At 43.1% G+C, this 27992-nt stretch overlaps 1 protein-coding gene across 5 annotated transcripts in view; it reads left to right on the forward strand.

The window, feature by feature from the left end:
• Positions 1-27992, forward strand: part of DYNC1I1 (dynein cytoplasmic 1 intermediate chain 1) — a 192821-nt gene that overhangs the window by 141738 nt on the left and 23091 nt on the right. For all 5 annotated transcript variants that reach the window (XM_035545340.2, XM_035545338.1, XM_035545343.2 and 2 more), the window contains 4 exons: positions 1122-1235; positions 4026-4159; positions 7464-7608; positions 25223-25363. In XM_035545340.2, the coding sequence (XP_035401233.1) occupies positions 1122-1235; positions 4026-4159; positions 7464-7608; positions 25223-25363 (534 nt within the window). The remainder of the gene's footprint in view (positions 1-1121; positions 1236-4025; positions 4160-7463; positions 7609-25222; positions 25364-27992) is intronic.

A 27992-nucleotide genomic window follows, 5' to 3' on the forward strand; every position in this document is an offset into this window, starting at 1 on the left:
GACCAGCATCAAGGAATCTTAAATAAGTGCTAGTTCTGTCATTCATTTCTGTAGGACCAAACGCTAGGTTTCTAACCCTACATGGAGTTCCCTTGGAAGCTGTGTAGGGATCTATTTTAAGGTGATCCCAATTTTCTTTAAATAAGAAAAATATTAGTGAAAAGCTTTTCTTTTTTTTCTTTTTTTCTTTTCTTTTTCTTTTTTTTTTTTTTTTTTTTTCTTGGAGACACAAGTCTTCTATTCACCTGCACAGGAGCCAGAGAATCACAGTTTTTCTTTGGTGTATATGTCTTACTCTTAATTCATCACTATCACTTGTACTGGTCAAAGGAAATTAAATTCCATTGTTCAGTCTGACTGATTGTTCACTGTGGAGATGGCTGAACTTGAACCATCCCTCATATGTCACCATCAGATATCAGATGACACTTTAGGCTCAAAACGTTACCAGGCTTCTTGGAAAATGAATAGACCAAGTTTCATTATTGCATACTAAGTGGAATTCAGCCTCTGTGGACCAACGATATGACGAACCAGGTGTAACACCCCAAATTTAGCCACTCTACATTTGTAATGACAGATCTAAAAAAAGGTACATTGGCCAATACTGGAGAATGCTGATGGACTAGTTCACATTTTTCTGTTGAAGTACATTTGCAAATATTTAGCACACAAGCCAAATTCTGGAAAAGTTCAAGTTTTACACAGCTGCTTTCTTCAATAAAGTTTTCATTTTGATTCCATTTGGACAATTTGCCTTTTTCTGCCAGTTATTTTCAGTGTCAGAAGCCATCAGCAGAATAATACATGTCCCTGTGGGTGAAATCTCAGCCACATAATTCAGTATTTTCACAGCATTACTCAGCTGGGTTGTTTTATGGTGAAGAAAATGAAACTTGAAAAAAAAAAACTTTGAAAACATTTCCACCTCCATAACATGCCTCTTAAAAATTAAATTAAAAAAAAAAGTTAAATTTGTATCTGGTAAAAGCTGAGTCCTCTATTTTCTAGGCATTATGTGACTACCTAATCATTCTTTACAGTGGCGTATGAAATAGTAGAAATGTGTTTTTGAAGATGTGAGAATGTCTCTCTGATTTCCAGTGTTAATGTGTTTCCAGCACCCTGTGTATTGTGTCAATGTGGTTGGAACACAGAATGCACACAATCTCATTACCGTCTCCACGGATGGCAAAATGTGCTCCTGGAGCCTGGACATGCTCTCAACTCCACAGGTGGGTCTGTTTTCACCTATACAGGAAAAAAGCAGCTTCGGTAGAGCAGGGTACCTGCTTAATGGAACATAGCTCCTAAAAGCCAAACCTCACATCCTATACAAACTAAAACCAATGGATGCACTTGAAAGAGTACAGCTTGCTTCCAGCAGTCTCTGCTAAGAGCCAAAACCCATTTCCTTTACCACAAATCATGTAATTATTGTAATACGTTAATACATAGGTCAGTTTCAAGTGAAAATGAAATAATCCGTTTTAAAGCACGGTAATTACAGAAGTCGCCTGTGGTATAAATTGTACTTACTCTACAGCATTGTTTAACAAATATGGACTAGATTGCACTGCTGCTGAACATACCCTAGGCACTCGTTTCCAAGGCACAAAAGTCAGAAAGCTTAGTTTGTTGCCTGTTTTCAGTAGCCAAAGGAAAAAACAATGCAAATCAAAAGTTTCAGAGCTAACTCCCCCCTCTGGAATGTTTATTGCTATTGTCTGCTTCCCCTCCCCCGTCCCCTTTGTATCAGAAATGAAAGGAAATCCAAGAAAATTGTCCAAACCGCTAGTGATTATAATAATGGAAACTAAACAAAGAATCTGATGCTGAAAAGGCGCTATAGAAATCATCTTTAAAGTGTTATCTTTTGGAGTAGTATGTTTTCTGTTCCAACCCATCATTCATTTTTTACTTCTCTTTTCTTAGAAAAAAATATTTTATTACTGTTTTTATTAAACATCATAGGATCTGATCTTGTTTCAAAATGCTGAGTAGAAACTCCTTTTAATGATTCCATTAATCATCCATTAATCATGCATTAATGTGCAATTACTCTTGAGTTATTTGCTTTTCAGTGTTGACACAGAATGTGGGACTCCTCTCTCCTAATCTTATCTGTTTAAAGGTCCATGTCAGGTCTAAGCTAGTCATCTGAGTTCCCTTTACAGTTAATGCAAAGAGAGACTAGGCACTTACAGAGGACAGTTCCTCCCATCCCGGTGTGAAATACCATTTTAGATATTCTGGGTTACAGAACTGTCAAATTTTAGACTGTAAGTTGGTTCTGGAAGTCATCCCATCTAATCCCCTCCTCAGAGTGAGGCCAACTTCAAAGTTAGATCTTGTTGCTCACGCTCCTCTGAGACAACATTATGGGTCTGGTAGTTGTGTCCTGGAACTACGAGAAACCACTGCACTTCTGGAATAAAAGTGGAGGCATCTAAAACGGTCCAGACATCTGTGTTTAGGCACCTGAATCCCTTGCCCCATTTCTCACTTAAACATTTTAAAGATAAATCCCACCCATATGTGTTCACTTCCTGGAGCACTAGATTTCGAGTGAGCGATTTGTGAACATCTCAGTTCCAGAACTTCATTACTCAGATGGAATTTCCCAGCTCCAAAACTGGCTTTCAGCAAGGCTGGGAACACACCCCACATTACGCTGAAATCTGGCGCATGGCTCATGGTGGTCTTGAAAAGTAAGGCCCAGGACTTGACGTCAAGCTACATGCCATAGCTTTAAACTGGGAGGAGTAGAGTGTTGCTGATTTGTGTCAGTACGAAACTTTCCAAAGACATAGATCCAGAGAACTCATGTACAGCCACCATGTAGGCACAGGCAGGAGAGAGTCCACCACAGTATCTGGGCATATCTAAAGAGACTAAATGATGATCTCACCCCAGAAGATTTTTGCAGAGATATACGGCTCACAGGTGCGCTGCGAATGCATTTTCCAGGTCTTATTTTGCCTTTTTAATAGAAGCAAATGTATTTGAAATAAAAATATAAATCAAGCGAGAGTTTCTCTGTGGATTTGCAGCCCTCTCCTCCCACAGGGACGCCCACTTTCTTTAGCTACAGCAAAAATCCCTTCTGATAAAAATGCTACAGTCTTTAGCGCGAGAAGAGTAGCAGGTCAGGCATTTTAAACACAGAAAACATACGCACTTGAATAGCTGCAAATGAAAATTGGTAAATCATCCAGCCCCTTTGTGGATTCTTGGGTTACACCATTTAGGCTGCACAACCAAAAAGCTTAGGGTTGTGCAAAATCTGCTCAAAGCAGACACATCTTGCAACAGCCGCAAACTACTCATGCTGGTTGTACTTGAAATAGCAAAATGGGCATGCTGATTTACTTTGAAATATAGCTAGAAAATAGAAGAAAAGAAAATATGCTTGCTGGTTTATAGCTTGATGCTGGGTTCTAGAGAGAACGTTTGTGGTTACCTCAGAAAATCCCTGAAAAACAATGCTTAGAGTGGCAGGAGTGACATGACCCCGACTTTTTAATGCTGTTCTGCAAAGCGACAAATGTCACTGATAAATGCCTCAGGTGCACATGACATTACATGTGTTTCCTGAAAAACAACTGATTTCAAAAATGTTTGTAAATACAAGGGTATTGTATTTTTTATTAGAGCCTGGGGCTGGCAAGTATAACCATTAAGGTATTATCTTTAGTTTCTGCACCATTACATTTTAAATTCTCACCTGTCATCTCTGCCTGATTTACGATGATGTAGCAAAGACCAGTGCATTGCAGCTGCTCTGAAACACATGACAGACAGCGGCAGGGATGGCAGGAGCACTGCATCCTTGTTTGAGACATTGCATCTTCTTGCAACGTCCTGTGCAGAAACCAAAATCGCGTGACTGGGTCAGACAATTTCTTCTTCCCTTCCTGCTGCTCTGCATAACATTTAGAACTGATTTAGAAGAAAAAAAGGAAAAAAAAAAAAGCCAAAGAAAAGGACAGCTGTGGAATAATAATGAAGCCTTGTTTTGATAGGAGAGCATGGAGCTGGTGTACAACAAGTCCAAACCGGTGGCGGTTACAGGAATGGCCTTCCCAACCGGAGACGTCAATAACTTCGTTGTTGGCAGTGAAGAGGGAACAGTCTACACAGCCTGCAGGCATGGAAGGTGACGTTTAGCATTTTGTACTTCTGTGACTCTGTCTGTCTGTGCTGGTGTGAGGTAGCCAAGTGTGTGTGCGGAGAGTGTTTAGATTTTTTCTCTTGGATCAACAGGATCTGTGCTGCTCTGCTTCACAGGAGAGGGATGGGAGCTGCCCAACTTCGTGCATCGGTGTTACAGCTGTTTACACGGGGTGCTTGCCCCAGGCTCCCTTTGTAGTCAGTGGGGAGCAATAACTGCTGGGAAGGTCTGATTTCTCTCACCTTTCGCAGCCATCCACTTGAAGAAGAGATGACTGGCACCTTAGAAATGCCTCCTTCTCAGCTGCGATTATAACGGAAGTCTAGACAGCTGGCTCAGGTGTAGATGTCTCAGTCTGGGCAAGTTGAATCAGGCCTTAAGAGACAGTTTTGTTGCAGGGTAATCAGGCCTAAACCACTTGTAAGAGATGGTAATCCGCTTTATTTTTTACCATCCTCAGCTTCATCTTCAGTCTCCACAGGCAGACAGCAGAGAAAAGCCACCATGGGCATATATATCTGTGTGTGAGAAGCAGAGCATGGCACTTGGGGCCCAGTGCATGGCCACCTGTGGAGCCGGACCAGAGACCGAGCTCTTGGCAGGCAGTTTGGAGATGTCCGATGCCCACTGGAGGGCAAGACAAGAGCTGTGGCCCATCATATGGCTGCAGTCTGAGCTGTCGTATTTGTCAGACGTAGCCTCAGCCTGCCACGAAGACATATGGGCTTGGGCAGACCCTCTCCCAGGACTGTGCTCCCTCACACAGCGTAGTTGTTTAATGCTACAGCTAGGGTCAAAAATCTGCCCTTGTCCCCAGAAATCCTCCCCAGTGGAGGCAAGCCAGAGAAAAACACACCAGGGCTGAGCTAGTCTGCCTGCCCAGGCCAGCACTGAGGCCAGCAGTGAGGATGGAGCAAGCAGTGCTGCTCCAATTTTCCTGGGCATGCCTCACTCTTTGGGTGTGTGGTTGACTGTAACCTGTCCTGGGGGGCTAACTACAACCCTGAATGACTGAACTGCTCTTTCTCAGGCCCTTGAATTTGTATGCATGATTATATTTTTTCTTGTCTGACTACACCAAGGAGGAGGCTGTTAGGATCATTGTTTCCCAGGGCATCCTTTTAACTCAGACACAAATTTTACCTCAGTGTTGTTCAGGAGGGTTCAGCCTTACAGTATTTTTGCTCTTCTGCCCTAAATTTCTGCAGATAACATGTCTGACTTGCCCAGGCAGGCCATTAATACAAGACTTGAAAAAATGACCTGGGAAAATCTTAGTCTCTCAAATATTTTCTATTAGCATTTGGAACGATAGCTGAAATACTGTTTTTCCAAGTATAGATACATCTCCTAATGACAAGGATCTGAGTGCTGTGCTGTTCAGCCCTGATCTTCTCTCTGCTTCTAAGGTGCAAATCCATGTTCATAATTTAAACAAGTTCCCTATTTTGCACCCTGTAAACTTTTTAAGGCTGCAGTTAAGAGCAAGAGACTCTCACCACAGGCCACTGCAGAGATCAATTCCTTCTGTTCGCTGCAACAATCTGCAGGATGCTTGTGTGCTCTCTTAGCTTCTGGTAGCAGTTTCATCCTCTGGGACACTTGAATGGCTTCTGTAAAGAACAGACTTTTTCACTGATAGTTTTAAAGCTGAACCCTCACTTCTGTAGTTCGCAATATTATTTGAATTCGTGTTTTATCATAGTCCCTGTTTTGGTTGACCAAATAGGCATTGACAGTGGTTTAAACAGTGGTTTAAGATTGTAAGGCTTCTATTACAAGTTCCTAAAGTTGTACGATCACAGTTTTACATATATTTTCTTCAAAATATTTTTTATATTAACATATTTTTTTTCTTTATCCTACTGACAGTGTTGCAATATCGTGTCTATTTAGGCATTACACTGGTAGGCTGTGTGGTAGCTGATGGTTTGAATTAGTCTTGGGTTGCTGGGATAAATGAAGCATGCCCCAGGGCATTTCTCACTTCTGATCTTTCAAAGGTGCCTGGTTTGTTCCTCACAAGAGCAGGAAGGTGTCAGATCCTCTTGTTATTCCACCTTTTTAGCAAACCTTCTGCTGACCATCAAAGAACACGCTCTTAGTCCATTCCCACCTGTCTTCCCTGAAGCTTTTTGCTGTCATCCCCATTTTGTTTCCAGAGGCCCGTGTGTTCCTCAGCACAGCACAGCAGAGAGCTGTGGTATTCTGGAAAAAGGGGTGTCAAAGCCCAGCAGATACGTGAGGTGCGCTCGGTGCTCGAGAAGTTCTCATCACACCAAGTGCGTGCCAGGCCGAGGGGGATGAAACCAGACAGGTTTTGTACCGAGCACCTCAGGCACACATGCTAGCAGCACGTACTGCATGGGCTCCAGGGGGGCCCAAGGGAGGCCACGCTCCCCTGGTCAACAGGAGAGGCCGGGGACACCACGCAGGCAGCGCTGCTGAGTGGGGTGAGGGACCAGCCTCCCTCAGGGCAGCTCTTCAGCTCTGGGGCCTCTCTATTCGGGCTGGCAGCCTTGTAAGAGCTGTGGCTATTTTTAAAGCCTTTTCTTCCCTTTGCAATTTTTGTATAATCATGTAACTAAAAAGGTAGTTTCATCACTCCCCTTTCTGTGTACAGTGTGAGACAGAAGTGAGAACCAATTTGGCATCATTTGCTTACAGGAAGAACAAAATTGCACGTGTTCTCTTTTACATAGAGTTGTACTTTTTCTTCCTAATAACTATTCTAGCCTCATGCTGGTGAAATGCACATCTTCCCATGTTCAAATTAATGACTGTGATATCTTATCATGCGAATAGTTCCTTCATATTTTGTGAAAAAGGATTTACTTCCTAGTGACTTGACTGACTGCTGTGCAAAGTTATTTTAGATATTTAAGAGAAAAAGAATTGCAAATTATAAGTCATTAACATATTTGCATTTTTATTTTAATGGTTATTCCTTGTAATAATGGTATATTCAGATGTATAAGCTGTAGTGTAATTATAATTTCTAATTATTTTATAATTATACATAAATGATATTTCATGCTATAGTAGCAGGCAGTGTACATAAAAGTCAGTAATGCAAGTCTTGAGAAGTGAAGGGAAAATATCTCCCTGTGCTGGATCCTGAGTATTAATTGTGCCCACAGCAGTAAGCCTCTGCAGGCAAAGGCCTTACTGAAAGGAGAGAGCTCTATAGATTAAATGGAACTTTAAAAGGAACAAAACAAAATGATGTTAAAAAATAAAAAAAAAAATGTTAACTCACTCTGAATGAAAATGTCTCTTCCTCCTGCAGCAAAGCTGGCATTGGTGAAATTTTTGAAGGCCACCAAGGACCTGTCACGGGAATCAACTGTCACATGGCAGTGGGTCCAATTGACTTTTCCCATCTCTTTGTCACATCATCATTTGACTGGACGGTGAAGTTGTGGACCACAAAGGTAAGAAAACAAAACTGGGATGTGAGGGGTAATAGTACTTGTGAAAATGCCCTTGTCAGAAATGTTTCAACTGAAATTCATTCACTGAAAGGCTGTGCTTAGAAAAAGCATAGCGATATGACTGTAAGTCAAATGCATACCCAGTGTAACTATGTCAACCATGTTTGCCTGGAGCCTACCCTATAATCACAGAATCACAGAATCACAGAATGGTCTAGGTTGGAAGAGACCTCCAAGATCATCTAGTCCAACCTCTGTCCTAACACTAACAAGACCTTCACTAAACCATATCACTAAGGACTACATCTAAACGTCTTTTAAAGACCTCCAGGGATGGCAACTCAACCACTTCCCTGGGCAGTCCATTCCAATGCCTAACAACCCTTTTAGTAAAGAAGTTCTTCCTAATATCCAACCTAAACCTCCCCTGGTGCAACTTTAGCCCATTCCCCCTCGTCCTGTCACCAGGCACGTGGGAGAACAGACCAACCCCCACCTCGCTACAGCCTCCTTTAAGGTAACTGTAGAGAGCGATGAGGTCTCTCCTGAGCCTCCTCTTCTCCAGGCTGAACAAGCCCAGCTCTCTCAGCCGTTCCTCATAAGACTTGTTCTCCAGACCCCACACCAGCCTCGTTGCCCTTCTCTGGACTCTCTCAAGCACCTCCATGTCCTTCTTGTAGTGAGGGGCCCAAAACTGAACACAGTACTCGAGGTGCGGCCTCACCAGAGCCGAGTACAGGGGGACAATCACCTCCCTAGACCTGCTGGCCACACTGCTTCTTATACAAGCCAGGATGCTGTTGGCCTTCTTGGCCACCTGAGCACACTGCTGGCTCATATTCAGCTGCCTATCAACCAGTACTCCCAGGTCCTTCTCGGCCAGGCAGCTTTCCAACCACTCATCTCCCAGCCTGTAGCGCTGCTTGGGGTTGGTTGTTGCGCCCCAGGTGCAGGACCCGGCACTTGGCCTTGTTGAACTTCATGCAGTTGACCTCAGCCCATCGGTCCAGCCTATCCAGATCCTCCTGCAGAGCCTTCCTTCCCTCGAGCAGATCGACACACGCACCTAACTTGGTGTCATCTGCAAACTTACTGAGGGTGCACTCGATCCCCTCGTCCAGGTCATCGATAAAGATATTAAAGAGGACCGGCCCCAGCACTGAGCCCTGGGGGACTCCACTAGTAACCGGCCTCCAACTGGATTTGACTCCATTCACCACAAGGTGAATGGAGTAGTTAAAAAGGTAGTTTTAAAAAGGTAGCTTTAGCTGGCTTGCACTTCAGTATTAACCCTAGCACCGAGCAATTTCACTAGGGAAGGAGATTAGGATGTCTTGTAGTGGCAGTCATCAAACAATCCATCCAGCACGCCTTGTGCAGGCTAAATTGCGAGACTAATACTGTGCACCGTGACAGTGCAGCAGCAGGAGCATTTTCTTCTGATGAAGCAACAGGGGAGGCACATGTACGACTTAATGCAATCAATATCCATCATGAAATTCATTGCTGTGGGAGGCTGTGATAGCCAGAAAGTACAAATCGTCCCAATGACATTAGACACTGATGGCTGGAAGCCGGGAGGAAATACATACTGGAAGTTACATTCATGACCTCCGTCAATCTGTTACTGACTGCTCTGTGGATGCGTCCACATAACCTCTTACAGGGAGAGCACTGTGAACAATGGAAATGAAGCTTTGAATACCCACACCCCACAGAAGTGTATGAATATAGACTAATGACAGAGGGACTAAAAACTGCAGGACAGATTAAACAGACCAAGATTTTTCATTGTGCTAAGTGAAATACAAGAAGTAAAATTCTAAATATCTAAGTCATCATATTTATTCATATTTTTTTCCTGAGTACGTGCTATTAGTTGCTCAGCAGTGTTTGCTGTATTTTTTCCATTTTTAATAGTTATTTTTGTCGTACGCCAGAGAAGAGAATTGCCTTTCAAATGCCAGGCTTTTGTCTTCATCGTGTTTTCATGTCTGTGTTTGGTTCACATCTTGAGCTGCACCCAACAGATTTCCAGCTTTGGAAGTTGACCCCAGCCAGGAAATATCTCAGCGTGTGTTCCCCAAAAACATCAGGGCCTGGAGATGCTGGGACAGATGCTCAGCAAATGTAAATACAAAAGTGATCAGAGAGGGCCATGTGACAGCCTTGTGCTGAAAACAGAAGCACAGTTACCTAGATAATAACTTGAATTAGCCTCTGTAGTAGGTTCATAATGCATTTGTTAATGGCCAGATCCAATGTTTATGCTAATTACCAGGTATCTTTGCCTGATGAGCAATGACCATAGCTGACAGTTTTGTTTGAGTGTTACATTTTAGCAAGTTTGTAAGGAGGAAGGTGCATGATTTACCGAATTTGTACTGTATACATCAGTGGACCCAGCCTTAACCAATGCAGAAGTGATCCTGGGGGATTGTCGTGGGCAGGCTGGGGTGGGTCCTGGGTGGTAAACACTGGAAAGGGCTGCAGGATAACCCAGTGACAGAGAGCTGGCTAGGGCTGGTGAGGCTCTTTGGTGTCTGAGACAAGGGAGTGCTGGGCAGTGGTAACTGGGGGCAAGGGAACATCAGATGGTTGAAGCTGAAGCTAAGTAAGGGGAAAAAAAATCTGGGAGGACTGTGTGGAAGATGAGAGGCTGGTACTGAAATACCTGCACTCCAAATGTACATGCCCAGAAAAGTCTATGATGAATATCAAAGCTGCAGCTTGAGGCTGAATATGTCAATAAGGATCTCATCCATCTGTCGCTTAAATGAAATTATATTAAGGAGTAAAAAGGCACGTGTTTTTTTTTTTATTCTGAACTCCTGGGATGTCAGAAGTTAGTGGTAACACTAACACGGCATATTTTGGACACAAAGACACTGCAGTTAGCAGTACAGAGTTATCCTTGTGGAAGAGTTCAGTGCCAAAACGGTTGGGTCAGATGCTGTTCAGTACAGTCAGTTTTCAAAGAACCGAACCATTTAAATTTCTAATACCTATCAGACTGTGGATCATCTGGCAAGAAAGACCTCCTGAGAATGCTGCGTGACCTTGCTGATGCGAGCAGGAACGGGCATGTGACACACCACAGCACCACTGAGCTGGAAGCAGTATTATTGCTGTATTGGATCTGTTGCTTTCTTCTGGAGCAGGTTTGAGCAACAGCAGCTCCAGGCTGCGGCACTGCTAGCCACTGCCCTGTGAAGAGATACTCTGAGGCACTAGACAAGTTCTTGAAATGTGATGAACGTTTTCTTTTTCTTCCAGTTTGATTCCTGCAGAAATTTCTTTCCATACTATCTCTTGGCTGGAGTGAGTACATAGTTAGGGCTCTCTCTGTTCCATTTCCACGGTCAGGGGCCAGTTGATCAGTGGACTTTGAATAAATCCATCAGCACATTTGATTATCTGAAAAAAAATAGTGGATTAATATGAAGCTTTGAGTACTACTCCTGGTTTACAAGACTTTACTCAAATTTTTTTATTCCTTTGGTTTCTTATTTGTAAATTTAATCTCTCTATCAACATCCAAAGCCACGCTGCTTTCCGGCTTCTACCAGTGTTGTCTACTTAATCCTGTGCACATTATCCTCTTTGGTCATGAAATTCAATTCCTTTCTGTTTCACAGGTTCAGAGTCAATGTCCAATTGTAAAGTGAACCATAAAAGCTCTGTGTTTATATTGTCTATTGATGTGGTGTAGCACCCTGGGGTGCTTACAAGAAAGGCAGTTTCATAGCAGGCATTTGACTGATGGATTGAAAGCCCTGTCTCCCTTAAAAACTCTGGATTGACGTTTTATAATCTGTTTTTGCAGTTAACACATTTTCCATCCCAACTGCAGTTCAACGAGCTGACTGAGAATAAGGTTTTCACTAACGGAAGAATGAAGGTTTTGCAGATAACATTAATAAAAGGTTCCTGTTATCACCGGTCATATTAGCCAATAATTAGATCCTTGGATAAACAGTAAGCAACCAGAAGCAGTAGGAAAGAAAAGTAATTTGCAAAGATAGTCACTTGATAGCCAGGGCATTACCTGGTTCCTGCTGAAGTCGATAGGGCTTTCAGCTTGAATTTGGGCTATACTACATCAGCGAGTCTGGGATGCAGAGCTGTCAAAGGAAAGTCCTGATGTGAAGTGTCTGTGGAGCTCTGCCCCTAATTAGGTATCGTTTGTATGATGCTTTGAAGAGGTAAAGTGCTAAGTGGAAATGCTAAGTGTTTCTAATTAATTAAGCACTAATCCTCATGAACGAATAGCATGAGGTTAAATAATGAAATGTAAGTATTGTTATTATTACAGCAATTGCTGTGTGGAGTGGGAATTTTTAGATACTGTGTCAAGGGACAGAAACTAGCTTGGAATTGTTAAAGCATAGCAAAACAAGCTAGTTTCAGCTAATGCCTAGAAAACGGCTTGTTTGCTGCTGAGGGAGTTAATAAAGGTCTGGGTAAAGAGGTGGATTTTGTTAGGTTTTTTCATCCTTCACATATCTCGTTTGTCTCTTATCCTTCCATTGAGGCTAGGTGCTAATGACTGAGTGTTTCTCCTAATGCATCTAATATCTAAGTCATACTCAGGTGGGCAGCTGACTAGAAGAGGGATTGGAATAACAGTAACAGCATTGCTGTCTCCCCATCCATGCTCATCTCCTTCTTGCCTGATGCTAAGTAATGGTGGTGAGTGTCATACTCGGAGGGAGGGATGGAGATGAGCAGACTGGTAGTAGGACCACTGCCTAACCATCAGCACAGACTAACTGAGCCAGAGGACGTGTGCCTTCAGCAATAGACTACCTACTTTTGTGTCCCTGCTCAGTTTTGCCTTGCTAGCATGTGCATCAGTTGTAGCTCCTTCTTCCTGGTCCCCCTCCTTTGTCTTCTCTTTCTTGTGCTGTTCTCTTGTGGGCTCTGCAGTCCGTTGTAATATTTGAGAAACCACTTCTTAAACAGAAAAAAAATCACGTTTCCAGTCTATGTGCCTTATGTATATTTCTGTACCTTCAATATCTTATCTGTTCGCTCGTTATCTTGCTATGAATCAGTCCTCCTGATTCTTGGAGTAAAGGATTTTACCTTGCACTTTCATACCTTCTTACCAGCATAAGACCTCAAACTCCATTTGAGTCTAGAGGTTAAACACTATCTCCTTGGAGGTCAAGCCTTCCGCTAGAACAAAAAGAAGCAAATGCAGTGCTGTTGTCAGAGACTAGTAGGAACTTTAGCTATGTTCCCCAAACCCTTCCCCAAAAAGCCTGGCTGACAGGAACTGATAGGAACAACTTGATAGGACTTACTGTGGTGAATGGTATCACAAAATGAATCAGAGCATTACGTGATTGTGTGGATTAGTCACCAAGAGAACAATTCACTCACAAATAGGCAATTTTTAAAGTTTACAGGGTCAGATTGTCACTTTTTGAAGATTAATAAGTTACTATTTTTTACAGTACAAATGCCATGTATCAAAATACCTGGTTACTGGCTCAGATATTTTCTTGTATAATTTCAAACACGTTAAGTGGGTGAGTGAGAGCCTCTTGTGTTACAGATAGCATTGCCTGAAGTTAAAGATCCACGTAGAGATATACTCAAATACAACTCACAATAAAAGGACACTAGACTTAGTGAACTATTGCAACAACTTGGTGAATTCTTCCTCATGCAAATTGTTCTTACCTCTTATTGGAAGTGGTGGGATTAATGACTTAATGTAGTGAAGACCATGGTGGGTAATTAGAGCTGATCATTGATTAGAGAAACTACCATTAGTGGTTAATAGTACAGAGTATTCCCCTGTCTTACAGAAGACATTCCTCTTCCAGTGAATGTGCAATTATTTATGAAGAGCTCCACGAGAGCATCCTGTAAGCCTATGGTTTGGGCACCGAGCCAGCCATGCTGCAAAGGACTGCCTGAGTAAGACTTGACCATGTCCCTTCCCTAAGGGGAGGAAAATGGATTTTGCCATTTTGCTCAGAGCTGTATCTTGGGTTTATGAACAACTATGGATTTGATGAAAGTAGGATCTTCTTGGAGTAGAGCTTTGATTTTAATGTGCTGACACTTCTTGATGAAAACCAGTTTTGTCCACTTGGGGCCAGCCCTGCTTCTCCAGTTTCTGACATGATCAGACTGGTCTCTGGACTGGTGAAATGCAGAGGTTTCATAAAGGATCTGTCTGAGGCCTTGAAGTGGGTGCTGCTAGGTGGAACTGCACAGGGGAGTTGGGGGAGGGTAGAAGCGTGTGGTTGAATAGCACTCGTATGTGATGAGATCCTTAATTCATAATTTTTGCTTGATCCAACACAAAAATATTTTGGGGCATTATTTCAGGCATTATTCACGTACCTTATCTTGCATATGCTTAAATAGATTTGATCTGGATTCAGTAAAAAACAGTCTTGAACCTGTTCATTCTTTACATTATTTTCTAAGCTTTCCTAAATTTTTTGGGCCACATTCATTCTTCTTATATTAGCACGAGGTACTTTAGATCTGTCTTACTGCATATTGGAAGTTGGATCCTCTTGGATCCCTTGTTATTTTGGACTTCCATACTTTGGTTTCTTATGCAGCCATTGGAAAGAAGTAACTATGGTGCATCCATTTTAGACATTTCTTGGAGGTAACACCATTACTTCTATCCACTGAGAAGCCAAGGTCTGGCAGCTATATAAACAATTGGCTGTTGGAGCTTTTGGTGGCTTTCTTGCATTCAGACAGCTTCAGGTCTTATCTAAATTGTCAGATGTGGCAGCACTTCTGAGCACCAGGGTCTGTCCTCTTATTTTGGCTTCTCTCAAGCCATTATCAGCAAGGAATGAGCCTCTTTATCCCATGCCGCACGGACACAGCTACACCTTGATTCTGCAATCAGAAAAGCTAAAATACAAGCTGAAGAAAGACAGGGTGTGTGTGCTCTGAGCAGACGCTTAAGCAAACTACAGGGATATCAGGACCTCTGCCTTTCTGCACATAACACCCTGCTGAATCTGAATGCAATCTCAGTCTGTCTCTGGTGCCATGGTGGGTTGGTCATCTCACAAGGGCTCAAGGAGTTTAGGAAGGCATAAGAAATAACATCAAGAAGCAAAAGATGAAAAGAAATAATATGCTGTGAGGGAGACCAAAACTTTAGTCCATTGTGGGAGCACATAGACTGAATATGGACTGCCCTCCCTATTTTCTTCTCTCCCTCTCTCCCATTTGTTTTGGTGGGGATCAAATGTAGAGCTCAATGGACTACTTAACCCTTCTTATTTCAGATACCTGGCTAGAACAGTCCCCCCCCCGCTGGATTACAACATGGAGCTTGTTTTTGAATCTGCTCATAAGGCTATCACTTTCCTTTGACAATGCTACTTTTCCAGCACAGGTTTTTTCTGTTTGATAAAAGCAATTAAAATGACTAATCTGATTAATCACTGTCCAAATGCTAATTTTATCTGATTATAGGGGAAGACAAAGGATGATAAAATAGTATGCTGAATTTCATGGAAATGGTCTCCCTGTGGTGTGAGTTCAGAATTTTGAGTTTTGTCCAAAAACAAGGCAATGAATGAATTTGCTTCAGAGCTCACTTTCTGTCAAAAGGCCAAGCTGACTTGGGGAAGAGGGTGGAGCTGCCTGTTCAGACAGGATTTTTTTAGTTTTTGCCCTTTACCTCTGGAGCCAGAGGTCTGGCTCTCATCCAGCTGTACAAAAAAGAAGATTATGGTATTTTCTAGGTAATTTTAAGGAGCAAAACCAAAGTGAAGTCAGGTGGCTTGAAATCAACCCCAAGTTCTTCACATGAAATTTTTCTCATGATTTTGGTTTTCAGTGTAGCCGTATTTGAAAAGTGATAGGAAAATATTCTTCAGCTGGCCGACATATTTCATTTACTCATGCCAACCATGCTGCTTCTTTGTGAATCATTTTGTGAAGAATGGCATATGCACAGAAAAGTAAAAGTCATCTAAAATACTGAGGCTGTTCCGAAGAATTCACTGGGCTAAACTTTACTTCAGAAAATCCTAACAGAAATCCAGCTGTAGCCAGTGAAAGCTTTATTTGCAAATGGAAAGTGGAATTTGATTTCAGGAGTTCATATAATCCATACAAAACAAAGTCTCGATTCCTTTTTCCCTGAAATCAAAATGCAAACCTCCCACTGACTGTTCTGTTGCAGAATTATGCTGAAGGATCAGGCTCACATGTAGCAGTGAGACATTCCGGGAGAATTATCAATATATAAAAGCCAGGATTTCTTCACTAATGGAAATTTTCTCCCACCTGCTTCATGCAGCAGTCCTTTCTCTGCTATGCGAGAGACTTTTGTTATCAGGCAAAAAGGAACTATATTCAAAATCCTACAAGATGGAGTTCTCTTCAATAATAATTAGCCTCAAAATCATTGCTTGCTGACCCATGAAAGCTCTGCAGGCATCCTGGTGGTAGCAGCTACAAATACTAATCGGGACTGTTAGCAGACAGTGCTGTCACATCAGGCTGTACTGGCTGTTCTGCAATATTCCCCATGCTCCTGCCTGTTCTTGCTGGCACTTGGAACACTGAAACTGAAACAACAGAGTTGCTTGAAAGCCTAATAATTCTCCGAGTCCACAGGCAATGCCGGGCCAGGTACCCTATGATGAAGCAGTATTTTCCATTAGAAAGAAAACCTGAATTTTCCAGGGCCTCATACTGAAGGTTTCAGTCAGAGTGACGGGGGTGGGAGCACGGCAGTAACGATCCCCTGAAACCGCAGCTCCATTATCCCACTCCCCTCCTTGCCTGTAGCACAAAGTAATTTTCCCGTACCCAGCTGGAGTGGCAGTGGCACACCTGCAACGGCAGGGCTGTGAGTGTGCTGGAGGAGTGGGGGCTGCAAAACAGAGCAGGCAGCGATCCCAGCACGGAAGCACGGCTGCAGAAGAGCATACCTGGCCCTGTAGTTTAACCAGGAAAGACAGTAGAAGGAGAGAAAAAGGTGGAGAGGAAAGAGAAGGATCTCAAGCCATCTGTGTTTCTGAACGCTGGGTGAGTGAGCTACCTAGTTGAACACCAGCAATAAAATATTACCGCAAGATTTTTTGTTTCTAGAGCTTTCTCCGGGAGTCTGGAACACACGTACCTTAGCATTTTGTGTTAACAGAAAAGTCGGTAGGCAATTGGAGCTGAACTACCTCTCTTTAGCAACCCGAGGCCTGAGGCACGGAGACAGTCCCATTGACTCAAGCAGGAGTTGGCCTGTAAGTGGGTGCCGCTGCCTCTCCTGCCTGACAGGAGAGCACTGTCACAGCGATTTGGCTTCCCCCAAAGCATCCCACTCATCTCCAGCGCTGCTTCCTGATCCCACCTGTGTGGGATATAAACAGCGAGTGACGACTGCAGGTGAAATACCTCATCCACCCTTCTTCGGTGTTTCATGTATGCTCTGACTAGGGTTTGGTGATTCTTCCTTCTGTCAGTCTAGCAAAACCGTACCTGACTCATACTCCTCAGCAAGTCCCCCAAGTGCTTCTCTGAAAAAAAAAAAATCCCAGAAAACAGTAATGTAAAGGCAGGAGTAGGAGCGACAGAAACTGTGAATCAGTTTGCCAAGCAGGGACAATAAGACCTTTTATAGTTTTGAGCTTCTTAAAGAAGAAACTGAGCTGTCTTTAGAAGTAGGTAGAAATTCCAAAAGAAAATGACATTTTTCAAGTAATCTGGTGATGGAAGTGCACAGTTAGTAGCCTAAGATGAAGTGCTGGCTTGCTTAAAGCATGTTTTAAATAAAAGGTGGAAAACTTGATTAACATTTAGCAATGAAGTCAGCAGTCTGAGGAAATACAGAACAAATGGCAAGTACCTGTACAGGCTTCTCCACTGTTTTTATCCACACAGCACCCAGCTTGATGTGGGCAAGTGGAGCAGAAGGTATGAACCTCAAGCAGTGGAAACCTGTAGGCACAATTTTTTCCAGTGTGGAGTAAGAGGGACTCCAGACTGGGAATAAAACTGGATGATCTAAAAATGTAAAAACAAGCATACATCAGCCTGGCTAGTGGGAACTGGTAAGAAAAGTGAGCTGGGGTGCCTCATTGTAACCCCGTCTGCATACTAGCCTCTTTGTACAATCTTTCCTCAGCATGTATTGTAGAGTTTCGAGGCCCTATATGCCTCCTGATGCATTGTGAAGTTAATCCGTGGCAAGCAGATATCAATTAATTTTATTTTACATCAGTCATCAAGTAATACACATTTATATCAAACTCACTGAAAATAGTTCCCCAGCTAATGTACGGTGCTAAAGAGGAATGCCATACTTCATGCTCTTTTTCCTGAGAAAATAGAAAGGTCTTTTTCCACTGAGTAAGTGGAAAGGCAGGATAGAAGACAGCTAGAAGACCAAAGAGAGCTGTCGTCTAGCAGCACAGCCTGAACGTGTTGCAAATCTGCAGAGGACTCAAAACAGATCAGGAGGATTAACTAAATAAGCAGTTTACCTGTCAGTGTGACTTTCAGGCTATCTCCACAGACCCTGAAAGCTCTGCTGTCTGGCTTTCTGACACTCCTAAAAGTCAGGTGATGTCTGACTTTCCAAGTTCTTTTATGCTTTTTCTCCATGCCACAGTATTAGATCTTAAGATTGGTTCTCATTAAAACCGCCTGTGCCAATCATCAAACCTTTTTTTCCTTTGCTTCCTTCTTGTATGTTCACCCGTGACGCTTTGACTTTGAAGGAAACCACAAAAATGTAATCATCATGTTATCTCCAGACTGGTCTGCTCTCATACCCCCTTCCCTTTCAGTCTCACCCTTGTCCCCTCCTCCGTCTATAATAATTCCCACATGTTTATGCAAAAATACTGGAGTTTTTTATTGTTGTCAATTAAGAGAGGCAACAGTTTTAGCATCTCTGCAAGAACAATGACTTCTAAATGTGAAAGGTTTTCTGCCTCGAGTGCCTACAACTTCTAGGATGCCACAAAACAATCAGTGTAGTAACACTACAGAACTTAAATAAAACAGGGCTCCTAAGAGCGTAGGGATCGTTTCCACACTCACTTCTTCCTCCCCTCTACCACTGCTGAATCTAAAAAGGAAGCCTGTTCCTTGGTTCATAGATGCAGTTTTACACTTGATTTAGTGACCTAGTCCTCTGACAGTGAGGTGACACTACGTGAAACTGTGTAACTGGATGCAGGTACCATCATCTCAGAAATGACAGAAAAGCGGCGTATATGGGGAGTCAGTCTTGTGAGGCACTGGTTAGCTCTCATTCCCACTGCTGTCGTTAGGAGGTCAGGATTTTGGAGAATTTTCTTCCTTACACTGTAAACAACAGAAGTGCACTGCTTCTAACAGCAACACTGCAGACCTGAGGAGTAACAGCACAATAAATGGCTGTGTTTCCATTTAGTTCAACAGGGCCAGGAAACCAATCCCATCTTGAAGAGTAATTATTTTACTAACCACTGACTTTGCATTCAGCATCATTAATCAAAGCAGAGGGGGCTTTATTGTTCAACAACTTGCCTTAAAGGTACTGAATCATAACATCTAAAAACACTTAGTGGTAGTATCTCTAGCCCGATACACCAATAATTGTCCACACATACTGGAAGATACATTCGGCTACGGATCACACCTTGCAGTACTTAGAACATATACACAGGTCACAGCCCAGTGAAACATCCAGTGAGCCCCAGAGGCTCAACTGCAGTTCACGACTGAATCTCACTGCCAACAGGAATTTAACAAAAGGTAAAGGAGTTATTGCTCATGCAGCTCAATTTAGTGCACCTCAGTCAGACAGTGAAATTGGGGGGCTGAAGTTGAAGAAGATAAACATCCCCCTTTTGCTTTCCCACTGTCATCCATGAAGGTCTGGCTCTGCCTGGAAACGGTGGGGCAAGACTGCAAGTTCTGAGTTGTACAGTATCGGGGTCTGGGGGATAATGATAGCCTTTGGGGAGAATGCAGACAGGCTTTGCTGAGCCATCAGGGATATACCTGTAAATAGCACCTCTGATTTATAGCTTCTAGTGCTAGCTCTTCTAAGGCAATTTAACAGTTCCTGGGAATACTGTGTCTTCTAAAAGTTAGCGTAATCTGAGCTAAATCAAGTCCCATAAGCATACTGTGAAAGCAGAAGACGTTGGATTATCCAAAATTATCATAACTATTGGAAAACAGATTTGGGGAAAACACGGCAGTCCAGAACTGGCAAAATTCCCATTGAGATCAATCAGTCAAAATAAAAAACAAGGCAACTTCGTCTCCATACTGAGTCAAATGGAGAACATAAGGGCTTACAAGAGTAGTAGACCCTTACACACAGCAGAGGACTTACTCTCCCGTCACAAGATGTCTGCACAAGTAACCCCAAGCACCTAACAGCTGGTGGCCCAGAAGGGAAACCACTGAGGGAGGAAAGGTCAAGACTGGGATGCAGCTGATCCAAGGAGTATTTACCTCAAAATTCCCAGCAGCTTTTAGGTTTCACTTACCCTGTCTGCATCTTTTGGGTTGGCCTAGCTAACTGGCAGCATCAGAAGGGAAAAGATAAGCCTGGATTCAGCAAAGCAGTAAGGTGTCCCTCTCAATACAGAGAAGGCTGGGCCTAGCAGGCCCATAAACCTAAAGGTACTCAATTCCTAACCTGAGTGGAAGACCACAAGCTATGCCCTATCTTCAGATCTTTTGTATCTGGTCAGTTTGGCACCTTAACACTTGCCTTAAAGACAGTAGAGTTTTACTTCCCAGTGTGAAGACTTCAATGAAACACTACTGCAGCCTTCCACTACTTCAGGAGAGCTTATAGGAAAGATGGAGGGGGACTTTTTACAAGGGTTTGTAGTGATAGCACAAAGAGTAATGGTTTTAAACTAAAAGAGGGTAGATTGAGATTAGATATAAGGAAGAAATTCTTCACTCTGAGGGTGGTGAGGCACTGGCACAGGCTGCCCAGAGAAAAGGATGCCCCATCCCTGGAGGTGTTCAAGGCCAGGCTGGATGGGGCTTTGAGCAACCTGGTCTGGTGGGAGGTGTCCCTGCCCATGGCAGGGGGGTGGAACTGGGTGATCTTTAAGGTCCCTTCCAACCCAAACCATTCTGTGATTCTAACGTGTTACCTATGCTGGAAGAGATGTTATCTTTTGACACCACTTTGTAATTTTATTTTTTTATATTTTTTTAGTGAATAAAGACTAATTGTACAAGTTGCCTGCCATAGGGGCCAAATTTTCCTCTTCCCTTGTTCAAGGGCCAGACACAACAGCCACTCTACTCGGGAACACTCTGGGACTGCTCTGTCCAAGTGCCCGAGAGCCAGAGTTTGAGCCTAAAAAAACACACCACCTAGTTTGGAAAGTTTCTATGCCAAGGATTAATGAATCTGTCATATTTGCTGCACACACAGAAAAATTAAATTTGCTTAAATCAACTTACAACACTGCACCACGTTCATGGCTGTAGTTAACCAGTGTCAGCCAGAACTAAGGATTTTGCCTATTGTCTTTACAAGGGGAGAAAATGGAGTGAAAAGAAAAAGGAGATACGATGCTCAGTAAATGGAGTATGTGGTGTCACCATGCATCTGTAGTGTTGAAGGTACAGTCTAGGGAAGTACCTTTAGGTGGAGCTGACACCCATAGAAATTGTGCCAATGTGTAAAACACTCCTTTCATGAAACAGGCAAGGCCAATTGCTTTTTCCATGGCTTTTAAGAAGTCAGATGCTAGTTAAAACCTGTGAATATGTATACATTCCTTTATATGGATAATTAGCTACTTTATGTGTGGCGCCTCCTGGATTAAAGAAAATTCTATGCAAATAAGTGGAATTGACTGGTCAAATTTATACATGGAAAAAAAATACCTCTTTTATATAAATATCTACTATTTTTTAAGGTGAGTTTTTTATTTCATAGACAAGTGCTAATTCCTAGACAGCTCCCATGTATTTAAAATGTTCACTCTGCATTGTTCTTTTAAACAATGACTGACTGTATACAAACACTGAGGATGAACAATAGATTTTGACTATCTGCTTAAATAAATGAGACAAAAACACATCTTAGAAATGTTTTTTTCACTTTTTCTGCTAAATGCTTGATTTCTGTCCTGCTGAAATCAATGGCAAAACTCCATTGATTCAGCAAGGCCAAATTTTCACCCCAAACACTTTTTTTTTTTTTTTTTTTTTTTTTGTAATAAGTAGGTTTGGCGCAACTTTGTCTGAAGATACTGCTTTAAACTATTTCTTCTGTTCTATTGAGTAACAGAGCGGGTTGATATTTAAGAATGAAAGCTCATCAAGTTTAAATTTCAGTTGTTTTATAATAATAGCCATATGTTAGTTATAGATTGTGTAAGTCTGAAGTTTTGGTAATTTAAAACTGCTTTAAAGTGACCTTTACATGGTTCCACATTTCAACATTTTCTAGAAGTGGTTGGTATCGGTCCTTACTCATAAATCCCTACATTAAAAGAATCTGCAGGGCCTGGGCCCTTGGTTAAGAGGCTTATAGTACGGAACTCCTGCAAACATTTATATACACACTTAATCTTACAAATCGAGTCTTCACGTTGAAATCAATATAACTGTTCTCAGTGGGTGAAATCAGACAGGATGAAACGTTAGTTTTTAAGAAAGGTCACTCTTTTTAATCATTGAAGACAGGATGCTAAGCAAGAGGGACATTCAGCCTGATCCAGTGCAGTTGTTCTTATGTTCCTCTTTAGTTAAATGGTGCAATACAGAAAGACATAGTATGAGAAATGTATTTTTTTCCCCACTGAACACCAGACAAGCAGGGAGGACAGATACACTGCAGGAACTATGAAGGCTGTAGCCCAGCTGCACTACCACTGCCTGGTAGTGCTGTATGATGGGTCTTTCTCCACTTTTTCTCAACCATGCTGCAGTTGATCTTGCCTTTTGCTCGGGCTGCTCACATGGCTACTGCTGATTATTATTATTATTATTATTAATTTCCCTATCTTGCTCCACTACCTATTCATCTCCGTTTATTTGTGTCTCACTCTTTGGATGTCTGAGATCCCTCTGAAAAGATAAATAATTTTTGTCCAGGTTTTCTCTCTGCTTTCCTATCCGACTGAATATTTCCACTGTTAAGTTAAATGCAATGCACACTGCATACCTGCTGTGCTTTTCACCTTAAATACCATTACTCAGAAAGTATTTTTATTTTGCTAACAGGGAAACTGAGGCACACTAGCTAAAGCCATTTGCTAGAAATTGTACAGGAAGACTCACAGTAGAGCAACATCTCCTGACCTTTCCTTCTAATGGTTTATTCTTTGGTCATGAACTAGAAAAGAAACTGGCAGAACTAAAAGAGCATTAAAAGTGTCACATTCAAAATAAGATCAAAACAAGCTTTGATATGTGGACAAAAAGGAAACCTTGATTGAAATCTGCTCTGGATTGACTGATATCTTAATAGTCCCTTTACTTCTACGGAATTTTGTTACTTCTCCTGTGACACTTAACGTTAAAGTGCTATATGTGCTGCACATTTCCCATGTCTAAGAAAAATATTGGCCACCTAGCAGTTGGCCAGATTTCCTTTCCCTTCAGTATAGTAGTGTTCCATGCCCATTTTTCCAGCGTTTAGATAGCTGATGTATTTGAACCTAATTTTCAGTGAAAATACACAATGTGGCAGATAGGCATTGTGGTTCTGTATTGCCCACTCTAAATTCTGTTCCCTGGTTCACAGCTGAAGAGATTCACTCTGAAATTTCCTATGAAATACCTCTGCCTCTTCAAAAGCTTAGTCTTCCTTTGGCCCTCGACCCTGCAAATGCTTTAGCATGGGCATGCAAGTAATTCCATTAACACATGTAACTCCCTCCACTGGCACTGATAATACACTAAGCAGATACATATGTTTGGAGAATCGGGGTTTGTTTAAGTAAGGAACTATTCTTGTAATTTTTTTTCCTTTTCTTTTGCAAAACTCCAGCTTTGGGAAAAAAAAAAAGTTATATAAATCTGAGGTAATAACCTCAAGCTCTAATTTCATTTTATTGTCACATAAAATAAAATGTTTGATACTCTTAGGAAATGCATAAAAATATCAGGCCAGTTATGAACATTTGGGACCTGGTCGTGTAATCATTCAAAGTGTCTCTCATTAATTCAGGTACAAGAAAAACTGGCCTATGGAAGCCAATCCCTTTGCATTTTCAGTGTTGTTTTTTTTTTCAAATGACAACATCACGTAATTAAATCTCTGAATACTTTATTGTAGCTTTGTAATACCTGTGGTGAATAAAAATATTTTAAAATTATTTACAATACGGTATTGCAACAAAGCCACTTCGTGTGAATACTCACAAGCAGATACGAGGTACGGTACGCGTGCGTGTACACACTCTCCCATGTGTTGCTGCCCAGACATCGAGGGAAGCCGTATGTAGCGCAGGAGGACCGGAAACAAAACTGGCAAGGACCCAGCAGTAGGCAGAGATTAAGCTATTTTATTGTTCAAAATTAGTAATATACAAAAGAAAAGCGATATAATAATTACAATCAGCTGCTTCACTTTCAGGAAAAAGTGTTTTACAGCTACGCGGTGCGTTGCCAGCATCTGTAATGTCGTTTCTCTTGTAAAACGAACAGAGGCGTACTCTGGAAGGACCATGCTGAGGTTGTGAGATACCCTGTCAATCTGATTTGGAAATTTCCAAAGGCATCCCGTGCCATTCCTGATTTCTGGCCCGAGTCTTCACCAAGCACAGGTCCTCTTTCTGCGGATCCCTGTCGAGGAGCCCGGAGGAGCTGCTACAGGCAGCTGACGGCTGAGGGAGACAGTTAAAAAAGTCCCATTGTTTAGATTTCTGTCGCAAGCCACGAGAATACTTAATTCCTTTTATCTCCTGAGTTTTCATTATCATTTAAATTTCATTTTCCATTAATTGATCAGGGATTAGCGAAGCCATTATGCCAGAATTAGACAAGCCGCACGCGATGAATAATTCATGACGGACAATTACATTTTCTTCCCGGTGCACTTTCTAACTCGCCTCCCGGCTCCCGGGATGCTGGAAACGACGCCGCTTGCTGCCGGGGCCACCCGCCTGCCTTCCGCCCTGTCACGGCAGCCGCTCCGGGGGCTGCCCGGGCCCGGGGGCCCTGAGGCGACATGGCCGGGCCGGGCCGGGCCGGGCCGCCCGCCGCTAGGTGGCAGCCGCCGCCTGCGGTGCGCGGGGGCCTCGGAGCCTCGCCGCCCGGCCGGCTCGCCGTCCTTATCGGCTCCATCCGACCGCAAACGCGGTCGGGCCGGGCCGGGCCGGGCCGCTGCCTGCCCGCCCGCACCCCCTCGCCCACCCCCGGGGCGCCGGGCTGGGGCTGGGGCTGGGGCTGGGGCTGGAGGGGGCGCTCCCCCCCCGCCCCGCCGCCCCTCACGCCGGGCATCTCATTTATCCCACCGGACAGTTGTTGCCCCATTAAAGCGCGGTCCCACCCTTTGCGAGGAGCTTTCATCTCGGGGAAGTTTTATGACACTTGGTAAATGTGCAAAGTTTTTAATTAGACTCGCCAGACAGCCCGAGGCGGCACTAGCGCCACGAAGTCTTCATGCTTCTCTCTGCTTTTACAGCACAACAAGCCGCTCTACTCCTTTGAAGACAATGCCGACTATGTCTACGATGTCATGTGGTCGCCAGTGCATCCCGCGCTCTTCGCCTGCGTGGACGGGATGGGGCGCCTGGATCTCTGGAACCTGAACAACGACACCGAGGTGAGGCGGCCGGCGGCGGGCGGGCGGGCGAGCCCGGAGCCCCGTCACGGGAGGGCCGGCGGCGGCGCTGCCCAGCTCCCCCCGCCGGGGCTCCCCCCGCGCCCTCAGGGGGCCCGGAGGGGCGGGCAGGGCACGGCAGGGCCGGGCAGGGCAGGGCAGGTCCCGTCCCGCTGCCGGGGGGTGCCGGGCCGCCCCCCTCCGCCCTCCCCGCCTCCGCCCCGCTACCTGCGGGGGCCGGGGGAGGGACGGCCCGGCGGGCAGCCGCCTTGAGCGGCCGGGGAAGGCTGCTCCCTCCCCTCCGCCCGGCCCCGAGGCTGGCCCTGCCGTCTGTGGAGAGAGCTCCCTCGTCTCCCGTTTTGGGGCGCCCCCCTCTGCCCCCTCCTGCGTCCCATGCCCCGGGGTGCTCAGAGCAGCGCCCCTGCCCCTTCCCGCACCCGCTGCGCCGCCCGCTTTTCTCCTTCACTGAAGGGAATCGCCTGCGGTTTTCTGCCCTCGCCTTCCTTTTCCTCTTTAAAGTTTGCCCAAATTGCAGTGAGACTTAAACGAAGGAACCCACGGGTTACCGTACGGCGGCAACTAAGTGCAGAGCGGGCAGAAAGTCACACCTTTACACCTCACTGATGAGGAAGGGTTAGCCAGAGACAGAGAATGGCAAATCCTGTATCTTCAAAAAAATCATTTTCTAAACATGCTGAGGACCCCTTTTCCCTTTGCTCCTGTTATTTCAGATCCCCCCCTCCAAAAAAAAAATTGCTGCAGGTGTATATTGATAGTATTTTTTCAGGATTTCATTTTCCTCTAGAAATAGTTTTTGATTTAAAAAAAAAAAAAGTGTAACCTGAACTCTTAGATGGCAAGCAATCAGTTGTCAGAATAAGAACTGAAATACTTCTCCAGAACTGAAGTCTCACGAATTTTTATTTAATGGCATGTAAAACTAAGAATGCGGGGATTGTAAAAGTAGGGTCATGTATTAACTGACCGTTCCTTAATTTCCAAAAAAGAGACGACTGAAGAACGACCGGCAGTATTTTCTCCATGTACCCTGTTTTCTACAGTATTGTGTTGTTGCTTTTTTTTTTTTTTTAAGATTAGTTTGTTCATTAATATGTCTTTCCCATAAACACGATATACATTTCAACCCAAGTAAAATACAGGCAGGGTTTATGGCTTCCAGTGAATGGTGCTTGCCATAAATAAGCACGGACAGGTAAGAGGAACCAGCACTGCAAACTGCATTGTCAAGGGGAGCAGTAAGGCCTTTTGAAGTGCTCTGAGCAGGAAGCAGCACAGCCTTTTTAATTAGAACACATACAGCTGGAGGATATACAGGAGGAGTCTCTTCAGAATTTATTTTGGGAAGGGAGGGACATATCCTTCAGGTGTTCTCATTAATGCAGGCTTAAACACAGAGCATAAAACCCAGTATTTTAAAAAGAAAAAAAAATAACCCTTTCCCCCCAAATACCAGGGCTGAAGTCCTGCTTTGCTTAAAATCAACTGATGTTTTGCCATTTAATTCAATGAGACCATAATTTCTTTAAAAATAATAATAATATGGACTGCTTGATCCTATTCCCATCAATAATAAGGTTGTACGTAGAAAACTGCTGCTGTATTTTTAGTGTGTTTACATATAAATATATAGGAACATCAGCAGAAAAATAAAAATTAACTGCAAGCTCAATCCTGCTTTTCTTCTGCATGTGAGGCCACCCCTGATTTCACAAATGATCTCCACTGAGAGGTTGAAATCAGCTTTCAGGATCAGAATGAAATTATTTCTGTGGTATTAGAGCTTTGTATTTTTACGAGAATTGAGTTTGTGTCTGGAGGAAGAAATACCATTTGGTCTCCTTACTGAGCGCTGATAAAGTAAATTTAAAAATCTCTTGAAACGCTAAACTGGCAGAATTTGAATAGGTGTAGGGTTTTGTTATGTGAGAGAAGCAATACCAGACATACAAATACCCTTGAAAGAACTGTAAGCAGTTCTTTTAAACATTATAACTGAAAGTGATTGTTGTTTGCTTTTACCCTCTATCTGGAAGGTCATAATTAGTTTATAATTTTCAAGATTTCTGCATTCGATTAAGCAGTTTAATTCTGCTTTGCTATTTGCTAAGAAGAAGCCTGCCAGCACTTTTGCCTTTGTGTTAAGAAATCATGAAACACCTATTTTTGACTTTTAGACGTCAGATTGGTGATGTCTAAGTATTTATGAAAACGGTAGAAAATAACAGGTATATTAATGTATTTAACTGCTAGCTGTTGATAAAAATCTATGTGTGAGAACCAGATATGATTGTTATTAATAGTTTTGTTTAATTTGAGAAGTAAGCCACATGATTATTTAGGTATTATTTTATAAACCAATTAAGAAAATAGCTGGTTTTAGTTATGATATGCTACCTTCAAATTTTTGAACTGTAACACAGTTTACGCTAGTGTCACTCCCCATATTTATTAAAAACTTTTCTCCCGCATACTAGATGCTTTCTAATCAAAGTAACTAAAATCATTTGACCATACCATAGATTTAATCAATCTAATTCTTCTTAAAATCTCAGTTTAAAATAGCCAAGGGTATTTGTACGCTGCATTTTGATCTGTGGATACCAGAAGTGAT

Source organism: Cygnus atratus, chromosome 2 (assembly GCF_013377495.2).
Source record: "Cygnus atratus isolate AKBS03 ecotype Queensland, Australia chromosome 2, CAtr_DNAZoo_HiC_assembly, whole genome shotgun sequence".
Taxonomy (NCBI): Eukaryota; Metazoa; Chordata; class Aves; order Anseriformes; family Anatidae; genus Cygnus; species Cygnus atratus.